At 41.7% G+C, this 16,402-nt stretch overlaps 1 protein-coding gene across 9 annotated transcripts in view; it reads left to right on the top strand.

Annotated features, from left to right (window-relative positions):
• FRMD4A (FERM domain containing 4A) overlaps window positions 1-16,402 on the top strand; it is a 595,439-nt gene that overhangs the window by 435,396 nt on the left and 143,641 nt on the right. For all 9 annotated transcript variants that reach the window (XM_036460347.1, XM_036460307.1, XM_036460315.1 and 6 more), the window contains one exon: window positions 9,954-10,046. In XM_036460347.1, the coding sequence (XP_036316240.1) occupies window positions 9,954-10,046 (93 nt within the window). The remainder of the gene's footprint in view (window positions 1-9,953; window positions 10,047-16,402) is intronic.

The raw sequence follows: 16,402 nt of genomic DNA, 5'->3' as shown, positions 1-16,402 counted from the left end.
TTTTAGACCATTTAGCAGAAATAGTCTGACACATACCAAGTTGAAATAATGATTATAATAATTATCCTATCATAAACTTTTGAGAATTATGTGTCAGACTCTGTAAATTAGTATCTCTGTAATGAAAGCTTTAAGAAGTATTTGTACAATTAAATGAGAAAGTTAAGAAACTTGGTCAACAATCACTGCATATTTTAAAAGCCAGATATAGTTAGAAAGTATTTTCACATCCCAAGTATGGAAATGTCACATGTCAATTAAGGAAGCTCTTACACTTTTACTTAATCACAGACCCCTTTGAAATTTGTTAAGAAGGTATGTTCCCTTACTCCCACAAAAGTAATTTACACATAAAACAATTTATGCTTAGGTTTTTAGAGGGGTTATAGACATTTTGAAGCTAGAATCCTAGTTTAAAAACCAATTAGAGATTTTTTTAAGACAACGTGCAATGTCTTAATTAATTGAATCATTGATTAGTACTGTTTGGGGAATCTGATTTATCCAAATAATTAAGGTTCAGTGTTTCTTAATTAATTGGCCCCTAGACCCAATGCTGGACAAAGGGGCACACCTCAGCCCTGCAATGTCCTTGAGTCCTCCTGTGCCCTTAGCTAGAACCATGACTGGCACCGGCCAGCCATCTGAACAAGGTCTCAGCTCTCCCGGTCCCAAGCTTATCTAGCATTTAAAAATAAAGTAGACCAGTATTATATGAAATTCTGAAAGGTATTCTATAAGAAGAGGAAGAAGAAAAAAGATAAAAATTATGATCAACAGATACATATATATCAACAAGTGAATCTAAAAATCAAGTGAATTAAAAATCTGAGGAACAGAATAGACTGGTGAATGTAATAGAATTGGGGCAAATAAAGGGAGTGGATTGATAATTATCAGGGGGGAAGGGGTGTGTGGGGTACAGGAAGAGACTGGATTAAAATTGTACACCTATGGATGAGGACAATGCGAGGGGGGGAGGTAAGGGCAGTGGATGGGGTGGGAACCGAGTGGAAGGGAGCTATGGGGGGAAAAAGGAGAACAATTGTAATAATCTGGGCAATAAAGATTTATTATATTAGAAAATAAATGAATATGTAAGTGGAACAACAACAAAAAAATAAAGATAAAAAATAAAGTAGAAAAGCTTTCTCAGTCGTGGAAGAAACAATGACATGTAGCTATGGGAAAGAAATCCAGTATTTAAAAATAGGTTTGAGATTTCCACTCATTAAATGCCCTGAACCTCAAGACTGCAGAGAGAATCAGTGCTGCACCTCTAAGCCTGGGTTGTGACAGCTGCTTCTGGAACATGGCATTCAACATGCATGGCCTCCTCAGAGACTGGCAGACGGATGGCACACAGCCCTACCTTCTATTTAGTGACCAGAAGGGATTTAGCAGAATTCTTTCTGTGTGTAACAAAAATAAAGAAAGACTGAATGAGGCAATCTGAAAAGCCCTTAGGAATTCGGGCTTTCTGTTGACTTCTTACTTCCCAAAGAAAATGTTAGGGTGGAGCTCAGGTCCTTCAGGGGGAAGAGCATAACGGATTCTCACTGAAGGTTGTTTACTTAGGGCAGGAGCGGGTCTTTACATGGATGGCCATCCAAGGCTGACAATAACTTTGATCTGTGGGGCATATTTGAAGCTGACTTACTGGTTTCTTAACATATATATATATTTAGCATCTAACCGTTCAGCACCAGAAATAACTAGACTTTTTGACCCCTTGTGTGGCTTGTATTTTTAGTTTAGGAGGTAAATAAGATATAGTGTAGGAGGTGTTATAAAAGAAGGCTTGGATCAGAAAAATCCTCCATAAATAAAAAATTAAGGCCATAAACTCAGTTGGACCAAATAGCCCAAGTTTTAGTCATCTGGTTTCCCCAATATATTCATCTTAATCTTTCTCTGCGTGTCTGTCTGGTGCTGGTGCAATCTCTCTCCCCTTCTCTCTCTCTCTCCCTCTCTTTCCCTCTCTCTCTCCCTCTCTCTCTCTCTCTCACACACACACACACACACACACACACACACACAAACTCCCATGCTCACACTCACACATGGGAGAACACTATTTGAGGATTTCTAGCTAACTCAATACCCTGAACTGCCCTTGATGAGAACATGCACTTCTAAATCAGGACACTAAAAGCCAATCATGGTTTCATTTGAAGAGCTTTCACCCACCCCTCCATACAGAGACATCTGTAAGGATTTCATACTTTTACCTTGGCTTTCCATAGATACATATTCCACATGAGGTCAACTGTCTGCAGTGAGAACCTCTAAAAGGCACAGAGCATCCTTCTCCCCTGGGGTTCAAGAGTGCTCAGCTCAGTCTTATACACCTCCACCCTCCAGTAACTTTCTACAAACAAAGCTCTTCTTAAGGCCATCTCTATTGAAGATGCCAACACTTGAACCAGAAATATATTTGTATTATATGTAGAAGCTAAAAGCAATCTGTTAAATAAATGCTTCTAATTTCTGTTGCCCAGAAGCAATTGTATATTTATTAGTGACCCAACAGTTTGACCTATGGCTACCATAAACCAAATGAGTGTCATCTTACGCAGCTTTAATGGTAGTTATCAAACAATAACAAATACCAAGTGTCTGCAGGAGTATTTTTTTTTATTTTTGTGCTTTGTTATTAGCAATTGCCCTGATGTGCATACTCAAATGAAAAATCAATATGAATAATGGAATCCAAGCTATCCGGCATCTCTTACCTAGTTAAACTGTATTAAGAAAATGCATAATGCTTCTTTTACCTCCTTGTTCCACCTTGGTCCACCTTGACTTAAATTAAAAAAAAAAAAAAAAAAAAAAAAGAGAGCGAGCGAAAGGGACTTGATGTTGGAACTGTGGTGTCACCTAGGAAAGAAAAGGTCCTGGACAGTGAAGAATGCTAAATGCCACTGGGTTTGGGAAATATGACTTTGAACCCCATACAATGAGCAGAAACATTTTAACAAGTCAGAATGCAGCCAGAAGTGGTGGTTTCAGAGCTAGGGTTTCCAGTTTGCTTTTTAATCCATTTTTTAGCTTTTGCCCAAATATTGGGCAGTTATCTTAATGGACATTGCATGAGTCACTTGTCCCTTCAGTGGAGAGATTCTTGGTTACATGAAATGAAGGGAGTTGACTTCCTTCTGTCTCAGGATCTCAGGACTCCAGATCTGGGGAAGCCCCCTCTGCATGGAAAACAGAGCTCTGTGGGTACTTACATCATGCCGACCCTGCAGAACTGGGCTTGAGGAGTTCAAATAAGGGAGTGGAGAAAGGAAATTCATTTTCCTCAAAAACGATTTCTTTTAAGGTTATTCTGGCCTCCTTGTTCTCTCTGCTTGCTGACCATTTTATTTTATTTTTTCAAATAGAAAATACTCCTTTATTAACTTTTATGTTTTTTTCTCCCTTAAAAAAAAAAAAAAAAAAAAAAGTCTTGCCGAAACTGGTTTGGCTTAGTGGATAGAGCGTCGGCCTGCGGACTGTGGGTTACCGGGTTCTATTCTGGTCAGGGCCATGTACCTTGCAGGCATATTCCCAGTGGCGGTGTGCAGGAGGCAGCTGATCAATGATTCTTTCTCATTGACGTTTCTGACTCTCTATGCCTCTCTCTTCCTCTCTGTAAAAAGTCAATAAAATATATATATATATATATATATTTTTTTAAAAAACAAGTCTTTATTGATTAAGGTATCACATATTTGTCCTCATCCCCTCAGTCCCATCCCCCACCCCTCCCCACATGAGTCCCAACCCCCGTGTTGTCTGTGACCACTGGTTAGGCTCATATGCATGCACACAAATCCTTTGGTTGATCTCTCCCCCTATCCCTCCCCTCCCCTACCTTCCCTCTGAGGTCCGACAATCTGATCTATACTTCCTTGTCTCCGGGTCTGTTCTTGTTCATCAGTCTATGTTTTTCATCATTTCCCCTAGATGAGTGAGATCATGTGCTACTAGAAATACACTTATAAGAACCGAAAATGAGACAAGCAATAATGGTTATGTTGAGAGGCAAATGAACCAGTCTGTAGTGAGTTTCTTAATGGGCCAACATGAGTCCCAATTTCAATGTCAAACAGTTCGTTATGTGTATATGTCAGCAATGATATTTAAGTTCTGGATGGTGGACAAATGGTGGTAATGCAGGACCGACCCTCTCTGGTTTGGTCCTGGGCAACCTGCAGTGACGCACAGCTGCTGACTGCTAGTATGGCAATGCATCCTCAGTGTCTTCCCTCTCTGGACTGTTTCTCTTCTGTCTTCATGGCTGGAGTAGTCCCGTCAATTCCTCTCTGTTGCAGGAATCCACATGGTCTCAGAGTTGTTTTCTGAAAATATAAAAACATATTCTCAACCAATAGTTAATAAAGGAATCTTTTCTATAAATTTAACTTGTGACCGTTTTTATACTTTCTAGTCAGTTTATTGCTGATAAAATGATAAACCAATATCAAGGGACAAAGGAATTGCCAGTTAAATAAATCTATTGCTAAAATGTCATCCTTTTAAAAAGTTTAATATGGGGCTAAAATTATCCAGAGAGGGAATTCACCCCCACCCCACCCCCTTCTTCCCCCCGCTTTTGGCTTCCGTGAATCTGGATGAGGAAGATAGGCCAGGAGCAAACACAACAGAGTGGTACCTGTCTCAGTGTCCCCTCAAGCAAATGTCCCCACTTTGAGGTTCTTTACAAGTGAACTGTGTTTCTTGAGACCATGTGGAATTCCTAGCCACCTGCGTGGTGAGGCATGCTGTGCCCCTGGGGTGGGAGCAGGATTTATCTATTGAACATCATGAAAAGGTTATTTCCCTCAGATCATTGATCAAGAATTATTGTCAGGCAAAAGAATGCATTGAAATCTATGTGATCATTGGATAGATTGCTTTTTATGAGTTTTCTTAGACTCTGTTTTTATTTAGCACCCATTAATTACAGAGCCAAACTCACAGTGGAAGCTGCTCACATCTCTCCTGCTGTCCAGAGCCCTAACTCGGGGCCACTCTTTCTATCTAGTTCTCACATATAAGCAATAGTTCCCCTGCCACAAATCAACCCAGGGCCAAGGACCAGAGAGCCAGGGACAGCCCTAGACCCCTAAGTCTGCCAGGGTTACTCAAACTAGCCAACTCTGAGTGGTTTCTCCTTGTCTTGCCATACATGGAAACCCCAGTAAAGGCTCTGCCTGCACCTCCTCACTCCTCTCCTGCCTCAGGACCAGCCCTGGCGCTTCCCCTCATGGTCTTGCCTGGCGTGGTGTGCCTCTCATTTCTAGGGGAACGATGAGAAAGATTTGCTTTTACTTTCCAGGGCATTGACCTCTGCATGTGGTCACTTAATCCCCTTTATAAATTAAGGTCTGGGCACAGATCCATCGCTTTTGGAGGTATTCACCCAATCAAAGAGCAAGGGCTTTTGAGCAGCTACTCTTTGCCAGGTCTTGTGCTAGGTTCTGGGATGGTTTTTTTTTTTTGGTTTTTTTTAAATGTTGAAAACTTACAACATCTTCAGAGAGAGATCATATTTTTAAAAATACCTAATGGTACATGACTGTGCTATAAATGCCTTTCAGACAACACAAACCAGGAGCTCTGGAGAAGTTTGAAAGAAATCCCAGACTTAGGCAATCAAGGCAGACTTCACAAAAGGTCTATACCAAGTTCGGCCTCAAACAATGGCTAGCGTTCAGATAAGAGGATAGAGAGACTGTTCCAATTATGAGCAACAGTGTGATCAAAGTCTTTGTGCAGAGCGTGCTTGTGGCGTGTGTGCAGGATGCTGGACACACGGAGAAGAGCCTGGGAGGTTTGGGACATTTTCAGAGGCAGGAAAGGAGTGCCTGGAGCTTCTTATTCCCCAATAATTAGGACTCACGTTTGTCTTAACACCTACTTCAGGGGTGGGGGATGTCCGGCCCTCAGGCTGTATAAGGCCTGCGAAATCATTTGGTCTGGCCCCGCCAAGGCATTAGGAGTGAGTTCATTAAATGTTTGACCAGATATAGCAGGCTAATTTTTATGTTGATAATTTTGTGTGTCCCGAGAATGATGTTATAAATAGCCAAATAGTCCTTGGCAGAAAAAAAGGTTCCCCACCCCTGTTAGTTGATCAAAAACACACTTTTACTTTATGAGGTACATTTTGCTTTATTTTTCAGATGTAAAAAAGGTTATTGGGGGGAAAGTATACACAAAGTAAGTTCTATGGACTGCAGGAAATGTCGCAGCAGAGGTATGCCTAGGATGGGTGCTGTGAGAGTCCTGGCCCAGGGAGGTGTGTGTGTGAGGGGGTGCCTCAGGGAAGACTTTTTGGAAGAGGCACAGAAAAGAGAGTTCTAGAAGGATAGGTCAGACTTCTCTAGATGAGGAAGTAGAGGAAGGGCATTCTAGGCAGAGGGACAATGAGGTATAACCGACATGCAATAAATGGCATATATTAAAGTATACAATTAACAACATGAGCTAAGGCACAGCAGTCACCATTTTCAGTATTACCCGAAACAAATTTGGCATTCCTGCCTTTTCTGTCTGTATTCCAGGTCTATATTCTAGTTGGCTGGGAATTTATTCCACTTTCTGGAAGAAGTTAGTTCAGTCATTTTAATTTAAAAACTTTTTTGTTTTTTTTTTGTTTTGTTTTTTTGTTTTGTTAATCTTCACCAGCAGATATATTTTTCTATTGCTTTGTAAAAAAAAAAATCAATAAAATATATTTTAAAAAGAGAGGAAGGGAGAGGGATAGAGAGTTAGAAACATCGATGAGAGAGAAACATCAACCAGCTGCCTCCTGCACACCCCCTAATGGGGATGTGCCCGCAACCAAGGTACATGTCCTTGACTGGAATCGAACCTGGGACCCTTCAGTCCACAGGCTGATGCTCTATCCACTGAGCCAAACTGGTTTTGGCTCTATTGCTCTTTAGAGACAGTGGAAAGGAAGGAGGGTAGGATAAAAAGAGAGAGAAAGATATGAAAGGGAGAGAGAGAGACACACATTGATGTGAGAGAGACACATCAATTGGTTGCCTCCTGCACATGGCCTGACCAGAGCCAAGGATTGTACCTGCAACCCAAGTATGTGCCCTGGACTGGGAATTGAACCTGCAACCTGACAGTCTAATCAGTGTGCCACACCAGCCAGAGCTTAAAAAATGTTTTTCCTATTATTTTTCACTCTTACTATATTCAGAGAAGAGTAACCAAAAATGAAAAGAAAAAAAAAAGTTTATAGGAAAAAAAAATATTTCCAGGTGGAGATTCTCAAAAGGAGGGGGAAAAAGCAAACCCAAACATCATTCTTAGGCCACAGGTATGGGCTAAAGTGAAAGAGAGATTTATTTTGTGTGTGCGTAAAAGATACAGTTTAAATAAGTTCTTAAAATAGAGATGGAAGCTCCTAACATTTATTTTATTTTATTTTTTGGAGGCCAGCGTGTATTTAATGGAGCAAACATTGTACTAGGGCAATGCAGACAGCTTTCAGTTCTCATCCTATACAGAATAAGTGCCAGCCTTCCATTTGGGTCTGTGCACTCTAAACCTCGGAGTCACATAGCACTGGGCACTTGAAGGAATTTTGTACAATCAGTTGTGTCTGTTCAACATAAGTTTACTAACTAACCATGATTATAGGGCTCCAGGATGTTGGACTGAGGTTGGGTGAGGAGAGGAGAAAAAAATGGGTAGACGTTTCTGTTCATACTTGTAACACCGTTCTGCTTCACTCTTCAAAGGCCCCAGGTGCTGGGCTCTGCCTGCCTCTCTCCAGCCTTTTCCCTTCCTACTCACAGGACAGCTCAGGGCTATTGCATTTCTTTGCTTGGAAAGTGGCTCCCCTTCCTCTTTGCTGAGTTAACTCTTTTCATTCTTCAAATTTCACTCAAACATCAGGAGTGCTTCTCAGACCCCCAAACTCAATCAGTTCCTTACATGTTCTCATAACTCATAGTCCTAAAACTATTAGTTAGTATGTAATTAATTGTGGAAATGGTAGTTGAGTGCCTCCGTACAAGCATATAAGCTTGAGGGGAAAAGAGATCGTGTTTATTTTGCTCCTTGCTTCCATTCCAGAATCTTTGTCAGAGTCGATGGTCAGTTGACATTTATGAGAGAAAGAGATGGAGGGAGTAGAGGAAGAAAGAAATGTACAAGTCACTTCATTTGTATATCAAGTATCTGTGGTTTACTGTTTAAAATAGCTGTAATGAGGTATAACTGACATGTAATAAATGGCACATATTAAAGTATACAATTTGGTAAGTTTTGACACATGTATGCACCAATAACCCACCCTCTATCAAGATAATGAACATAATCCATCACTTTCCCAAACTTTTCTTTATGCGCCCCCAACCCTTCCCTCTCACTTCCCCCCAGTCAACCACCGATACTTTCTGTCATTGTAGATTAATTGGCACTTTCTAGAGCTTCTAAGTGGAATTACAGAATATGTACTTTTTTAGTGGGTTTCTTTTACTTAGCATAATTATTTTGAGATTTGTATATGTTGCTGTGTATATCAGTAGTCTTTATTGCTGCATAGTATTCCATTACATAATTATGTCATAATTTGTTCATACATTCCTCTTGTTGATAAACATTTGGATTGTTCGATCAAGTTTTGAGCTATAAAAGATAATGTGGCAAGAAATATTCAAGGTGATGAATAGTAAGAACCTACAGCCAAAGATAATCTACCCAGCAAAGCTATCACTCAGAATCGAAGGCCAGATAAAGAGCTTCACTAATAAAAAAAAAAAAGCTAAAAGAGTTCATCACCACCAAACCAGAATTATATGAATTGCTGAAGAGGATTCTTTCGGAAGAGAAAGTAAATAAAGATAAAAATTATGAACAACAAATACGTAACTATCAACAAGTAAATCTAAAAACCAAGGAAATTAAAAAAAAAAATCTGATGAACAATATTAACTGGTGAATATAATAGAATCAGAGGTATGGGAGGGGAGTGAACTGATGATTCTTGGGGAAAAGGAGAGAGGGAGATGTGGGAAGAGACTGAACATAAACTGTGCATCTATGGATGAGGACAATGGGGAGTGGGGAAAAGGCAGAGGGTGGGATGGGAACCTGGTGGAGGAGAGCAATGGAGGGCGGGAGGGGGGTGAGGAACATTTGTAATAATATGAACAATAAAAATTTATTTTAAAAAAAAGATAATGTGTCTCTGAACATCTGTGTGTAAAAGTCTTTGCATGGCCAAATGCTTTCATTTCTCTTGGGTAAACATCTAGAAGAAGAATGGCTACTTGTAGATGTAAGTTTAATTTTTTTTATGAAATAATCTGTTACTAGCTTTTCAATCCATCTGCTTCCAGCAAGATGTTGTGAAGGTTGCTGACATGTTTTTAAAGTGTGTTTTGAGTCTTTTGGGGAAAAAGCAGCCCACAGCAAGGAGAAACAGAATTCAGGTCAAGAGGGAGCACATTACGCTTTAATTCTAGTGCAGCCTAAGAAATTGACAGCAGGTCTCCAACCCCAAATTTCTTTAAAAAAAAAAATTGATTTCAAAGAGGAAGGGAGAGGGAAAGAGAGGTAGACACATCAATGATGAGAGAGAATCATTGGTATGTTGCCTCCTGCACGCCCTGTACTGAGGATCGAGCCCGCAATGCAAGCATGTGCCCTGACCAGAATTGAACTCGGGATCCATCAGTACACAAGCCGACGCTCTATCCACTGAGCCAGACCAGCTAGGGCTCCAATGCCTGACCTCCTGAGTGTCGTGTTGCACAGTATCTTCCTCGCATGCGTGTTCCCTAGTCACTCCTCTGGGTTCTTCAAATATTGAAAACTTCATAGTGAGGCAAAGTCCATATGTAACTGTGATCCAGCATATTCTGCTGTACATATACCTTTGTTACAAGAAACTTCTATAAAATCCAAAGCTCTAATCAATTTATTTCTATTTTCCTCAGGGGACACTTAAACTGGCTCCAGCTAGATCGAAGAGTCTTAGAACACGACTTTCCTAAAAAGTCAGGACCAGTGGTTTTATACTTCTGTGTCAGGTATGTATACCTGGTGTCTCTCTCTTTATTTCTTTTTTAGAAAAGTCTGGAAGGGTAGAGAGATCAAGAGAAAGGAAATCAAGTTTGTCTTGGTTCATTACCAAGAATAGAGGTCATAGTATAGTTACATTTCCAATAGATGTAAACATAGGGCATGAGTGGGTGAGGCATGTCAGTGTGTGTGCATGATACACGTGTTTGTGCTCTCACATAGGCTGCTTGTGTGAAATAAAGAAACAAGCCTTTTTTGCCTTTTTGGGGAGACATAAACCTCAAACTAAACTGAGTCTCTTATAATAACACAAACTCTTGGGTTCTGTTTTGGTGGCTATTTGAAGCTACATAACTAAAGCTTGTATATTATTTCTGTCTATCACAAGTGCCACTTGATCTTTTGAAACTTACCAATTTATCCCAAACAGGAGTAGGAAAAGCCACAGATCAGTGCTTTTCCCAGTGGTGGAGTACATGGCATAATATTTCAGAAACAATGGTCATTTTCTGTACATTAATCTATTTTAAGTTTTATTTTGTAACTACAGGAAACTAGATTTGCTTCTTGTAGTAAATATTTGCAACAATTTCAGGAAATCCACCAGACTTATGACATTGGTTTGCAAAAGATTGCGTGAAGCCAGAGGGGTTATGTCATGGGTTTGGGGGCAAAGTACAGAACAGCAAGCAAGTCAGAATCGGAGCCCAGGTGGTGGAGCCAGAACCTTCTTATAAGGTTTCTGTCAAAAACCTTCATTGAAACACAGTGATAGAGACATTTAGGGTGAATGGCTCAGTCTTCCAGTGGACAATAGCCCTTCCACCCATTCCATGGGCCCCAGCTCTTAAAATATGTGAACAGAACTCTAAGAGCAGGACATGTGATTCAGAATTTAGTTCTTTTTTTTGTTTGTTTGTTTTTTTTTTTTGTTTGTTTGTTAATTCTCACCCAAAGATTTTTCCCATAGATTTTTAGAGAGTGGGGAAGGGAAGGTAAGAGAGGCAGAGAGAGGGAGGGAATGAGGGTGGGAAGGAGGGAGGTAGAAAAAGAGAGAGGAAGAGGAAAGAAAGATTGGTTGCCTCTGGCATGTACCCCAAGAGGGTTGGGGATCAAATCTGCAACCCAGGTTCCTTCCCTTGACCAGGAATGAAGTCTGTGACCCTTTGGTGCACAAGCTGATGCTCCAGCCACTGAATGACACTAACCAGGGCAACAATTCAGTTCTTAAAGAGCACCCCAGGAGTGCAGTTTTGGACGTAGTCATCATGATACCACAGGAGACACTGAAGGGCCTAAAATCAAAGTTAAAAGGCAGGAGTGTGTATCTTTATCACAGCTGGTAGGGTAAATTTAAATTTGCATTGAATGATTTTTTGATTTAACAGTTGCAAACATATCAGAGCTAATCTCAGCCATTTTCATTACTGATGGGTATGATTTCAATGTCATGTTCTCTTTTTCTGGTGCAGATTTATTCCCTCCCCCCCACTTTTTAAAAATAGCAATTTTACTGAGATATAATTCACATACTGCACAATTCACCAGTTTAAAATGTATAATTAAATGGTTTTTAGTTCATTCACAGAGCTGTACAACCATCACTACATTCAATTTTAGAACATTTTCATCTCATACCCTCTCCCTGAAACCCATTAGTAGCCACTCCCGTATCCCCCACCTCTCTAGCCCTAGGCCATCACGAATCAACTTCCTATCTCTATACATTAGGGCTATTCTGAACATTTCACATAAATGTGATCAGACAATATGGAGTCTTGTGTCTTCTTTCTTTCAGCATAATGTTTTGAAGTTCATCCACATTGTCGCATGAATCAGGACTTTATTCCTTTCTATTGCTGAATCATATTCCATTGAATGAATATGTCACATTGTATTCCTCCATTCATCAATTGATGTCTTGTTTCTACTTTTTTATTATTGTGAACAACGATCCTCTGAACATTCATGCACACGTTATTGTGTGAACATGCTTTCAGTTCTCTTGGATGTATCCCTAGGAGTAGAATTTCTGGGTCACAGGATAGCTCAGTGTTTAGCATTTGATAACCTTCCAGCTGTTTTCCCAAGTGGCTGCACTAGCAATGGATGATGGTTCCAATTTCTCCACATCCTTGTTGTTATCTGAACTTTTGATGATATCCATCCTGTAGGGTATGAAGTGTTGTTTTATTGAGGCTTTCATTGACTAATGATGTTGTTGAGCATCGTTTTACGTTTATTGGCTGTTTATAGATCTTCTTTGGAGAAATGTCTCTTCAGATCATTTGTTCATTTAAATTTTTTTTAATCTTTATTATGGAAAGGGTTACAGATGTCCCATCAATGTCTGTTCTCTTGAATGGTGTCTACATTTTCTCAGATAAGAGGAGAAGTAACATTATAAAGCAATGGAAGGAGGCTGAGCACACATGCCATGCATTAGGCTGTCTCCTTCCTGGGGCTTTGCAACAACATTCACCAAGAAGAGGAAATGCTGGGCTGCTTGCACATCAGGCCTCTTTCTCAGGTGTCTGTGATGAGCCAAGTTATTTGTGAGTTGGGGGAACCCAGCCTTGGAGGTTGCCAGTTGAATGGTTTGTCCCTGAGAATATGCAGATGGTTCCAAATCGCTCCATGCTGACCCAAGTTGACAACAGAGAGAACCAGGATGGGGAGACAAAGACCCAGCAAAGCTTTTGCCATTGGCTTCACATTTTCCTGGTGGGCCACAACAGGCACCTCACAGAACGCTCGCTCCTTAGGAAAAACTCTCCAAATAACCATTTGAGGACAGACCTCTAACAGCACGGCTGCAGGCAAAGCTCCTTCTCCAGCTCAGCGCAAAAGCTGATCTTTCCAAGAGCCAAAGTTCCTATTTCCAATTACCTCTTGGCCACCTGAGAACTTCAAACTCAGCAGGTCCCAAAGCCAAAGTCATTGGCTTTTCACTCTCTCCCACTTCCCAAATCTTCTGTGGTTCCTTTCAATCTGTGACATCATTATCCATTCAGGCATCTAGGCTTTCAATCCTGAAGTCCTTCCTCCAGTTCTTACGTGCATTCATTCTGCTGCCACTTCCAAAATCTCTCTGCCCTGCCCTCTCTGCATCTGTCATCTGATCTATGGCATCTGCCTCCCAAGGTAGGTGTCACCTAGGCACCAGCTATGGAGGACCCTGGTTCTTGGAACCCCCATGACCCTGAGTCCCCACTTTTCAGCTACCGTGTTTCCCCCAAAATAAGACATCCTCCGAAAATAAGCCTAGCGCATGGAAAGATAAGACATCCCCTGAAAATAAGACCTAGCACAACTTTGGAAGAAAAAATTAATATAAGACACTGTCTTATTTTCGGGGAAACAGAGTAGCTGAGCAGCATAGGAACAAATGCCAATAGTTTTTTTTCCTGAGGGAGGAGGCAGGTGCTTCTTTGTGGGGACACTGACCTTTCTAACAAGACCAGCCCACACCCAGCATCCATCACACAGGTGTACCGCAGGCAGCCTGACTCCAGTCCCTCAGGGCTTCCCTGCTTTTGTTTAAACATCTCTACATTACATCTGTTTAACTTGTGTACCGTTATCCCTTGTGGAAAAGGGGGGTAAAACCACCTGATGAAAAAGACTATGGAAGATACCAGCATCCTTAAAGCCAAGTTTTAGGAATTCATCGAGTGGAAATATTAACCCTGTGTGACCGAGGGTCTAAGTTTGGGCTGCATGCCAGCCTGATTTGTTATTTGGCACTTATATATTCCTCCGTTGTAAGGCATATTCAAAAACAAAACATCTGTGAGGGTGAGGGCAGAATTACCTCCCCCATTCAACTGAATAGGAAAAATAATATCCAAGTATATTGAATAATATGAATTTGAACTCAGAGAATTCTGTGTCAGCCTTGAAGGCAGAGTTCAGTCTTTTAAATGAGATTTCTTCCTCAGAGGGCCTCAAGCAGTGTGACTGCAGGTTGGAGGTTTAAGAGCCCCACCTCATCGACCTGCTCCCTTCCACTCATCCATCAAATCACCGGGAGTGATCACAATGGCTTCTGGGTCTTAATAATGGCCTAAAAAGGAAAAAGGTCAGAGATGATTATTATTCAGGATGATTGTTAATTTTCACAACAACCCTTAAAGCAGGTACTATTTACTATTCCTAATTAAAGATAGGAGGTGGGTGTGCCAAGGAATGTCAGGTACATTCTCCCCCATCATGACTAGTAAGTATGGCATCTGTTTAGGTAGATATGACTCTAAATCTTGAGCCCTTCCCTGTTCACCTTGTAAGTGACATGTGACACTATGACTGTGTATCAGAGACTGCCATGGTCCTCTCTCCCCGCTTTGCACAGCGGACCAGTGGCACCCAACTCAAGATCTGTGACCTGGGCTCATCTGGCATTCCACACCTGCCATGTCTGCGAAACCAGCACCTGGCAGAAGTGGTGCTGAGGACAAGTGCTCCCAACAGTGGGTGAAAGGCACATGGAGAACAATCCCCCAGGCCTGGCATTCCTGGTCAGCACTGCAGACTCAGACACCATTGGCAGAGCGTCCCTAAAGGGGAGACCCATGGTCACAGAGCTTTGGCCTGTTGGAAACCCCACATTGAGTGAAGGAGGTGCAATCAGCCATGTCTGTTGTCACCTCTTTGCCAATTTAGTCCAAACCCAGCTATGCACAATTGCAATCACTTTCTTACCTGGATCTCCCCTCCCCTTGCTGCTTGGCACACGTATATGCATGTATACACACATATATTCATGTGTGTGCAACACACACACACACACACACACACACACACACAAACACACACACACCAATCACATTTTAAAAATTTCTATGCCTGGCTGCTGAGTGTAGTCTGAGGGATAGAGGTGTGGGGGCACACAACTGCATGTGGGCACATGAATGATTGTGACTAGTCACAGAGATCATCGATTTTTCTAGCTAGTTCTGTTGTGTGCCTGTTCATGGCCTCTGCATGCCCACAGTGGCTTTTCTTCCCTCTTGCTGCAGACTTTAAACCAGAAGCTCACCCCTTTGCTTTATGATTTTGCAGAAAAAACAAAAGCTAGTACAGTGAGCTCCATCAGCCTTCTATGCCCTTACCCACAGACTTAATTGTATCTGCCTTAATGTTGTGGCCTTCTCACCCACCTACTGCACACACACACAGGAAGATGAAGAGTGACCATTGCCCCATTATCCAAGTTCAAGTGTCCTCCAGGCCCACTCCCTTCCACCACCTCAGAGAACCTGCCCCATCTCATCTCCTCTCTCCTTTTCTCTTCTTAAACAGCTGCTTCTACATGGATCCCTACCCCGCTGGCCACCTTGCTCACACCCAAACAGAAAAAAAATGCCCCTCTGACTTGCATCCTCCTCCAGCTGCCACCCTGGGCTTCCCCTTCTGTTCACAGCAAAGGTTCAGAAGATGGACCTGCACTTCCCACATCCCACAGAGCCCATGCTTTGTGGCAGCCCAGCTTCTGATTCCATTATCCCATGGTCTTTGGAGGCTAGGACCCAATCCCACAGGTACTTCTCTGCCTTCCTGTGCCTGATTTAAATGATATCAACTTTCTGCCCCCAAACTAACTCTTCTTTCTGTGGCTCCTCCTTATCTCTGTCCTTGGCACCACTACCCATCCAGCCCCCCAAGCCAGAAACTTAGGCATCAACCTTGGTGTCAACCTGTTCTGTCCCACCTGATCCCTTATCTACCCTCAAGTTATTGATTCCTGTTATGTCTGCATCTTAACTAGCTCTCTTATGTCCATCACTTACTCTGTGCTCATCTCTGCTTCTGATTTGGTCCCTTCAATCTCTCCTATACGTTTCCATGGAGTCTCTTTCCAAAATTTTCATCTGTTCTCCTACTCATAATTTTTTTGGACTCCCATTGATACACTAAGGGTATCTTTGGCATGTTTAATGTGATGTGACTTCTGCATGCCTGTCCAGCCTCCTCTTCCCCACCTCTTCTCACACACTTTACAGGCAGCCCAGTGATCACTGTATGACTGAGATCCCATTCAACGAAGACCTTTGTTTAGAGCCATGGGGCAGGTTCCCCAAATTGAAGAATGATGACTCTCTGAGAGTGTTTACCAGGCAGGCTTAAGAAATAGGTCGAGAAAAAAAGCATAAGGGAAATTTACTAACCCACCTAAAGAAGTTTCTTGTCTTTTTTTTTTTTTGTCTTTTTAAACCTTATCCTAGTATTTAGAGAGAGAGAGAGAGAGAGAGAGAGAGAGAGAGAGAGAGGCATTGATATGAGAGAAACATTGTTTGGTTGCCTCCCATTCGCTTCCTGAGGTTGTATGGGATGACACTCCACACAACTGAGCCACATCCGGGAC

This window comes from Pipistrellus kuhlii, unplaced genomic scaffold, assembly GCF_014108245.1.
Source record: "Pipistrellus kuhlii isolate mPipKuh1 unplaced genomic scaffold, mPipKuh1.p scaffold_m20_p_1, whole genome shotgun sequence".
NCBI classification, from domain to species: domain Eukaryota; kingdom Metazoa; phylum Chordata; class Mammalia; order Chiroptera; family Vespertilionidae; genus Pipistrellus; species Pipistrellus kuhlii.
The sequence above is the reverse complement of the archived record's forward strand: the minus strand, read 5'-3'. Positions and strand labels throughout refer to the sequence as shown.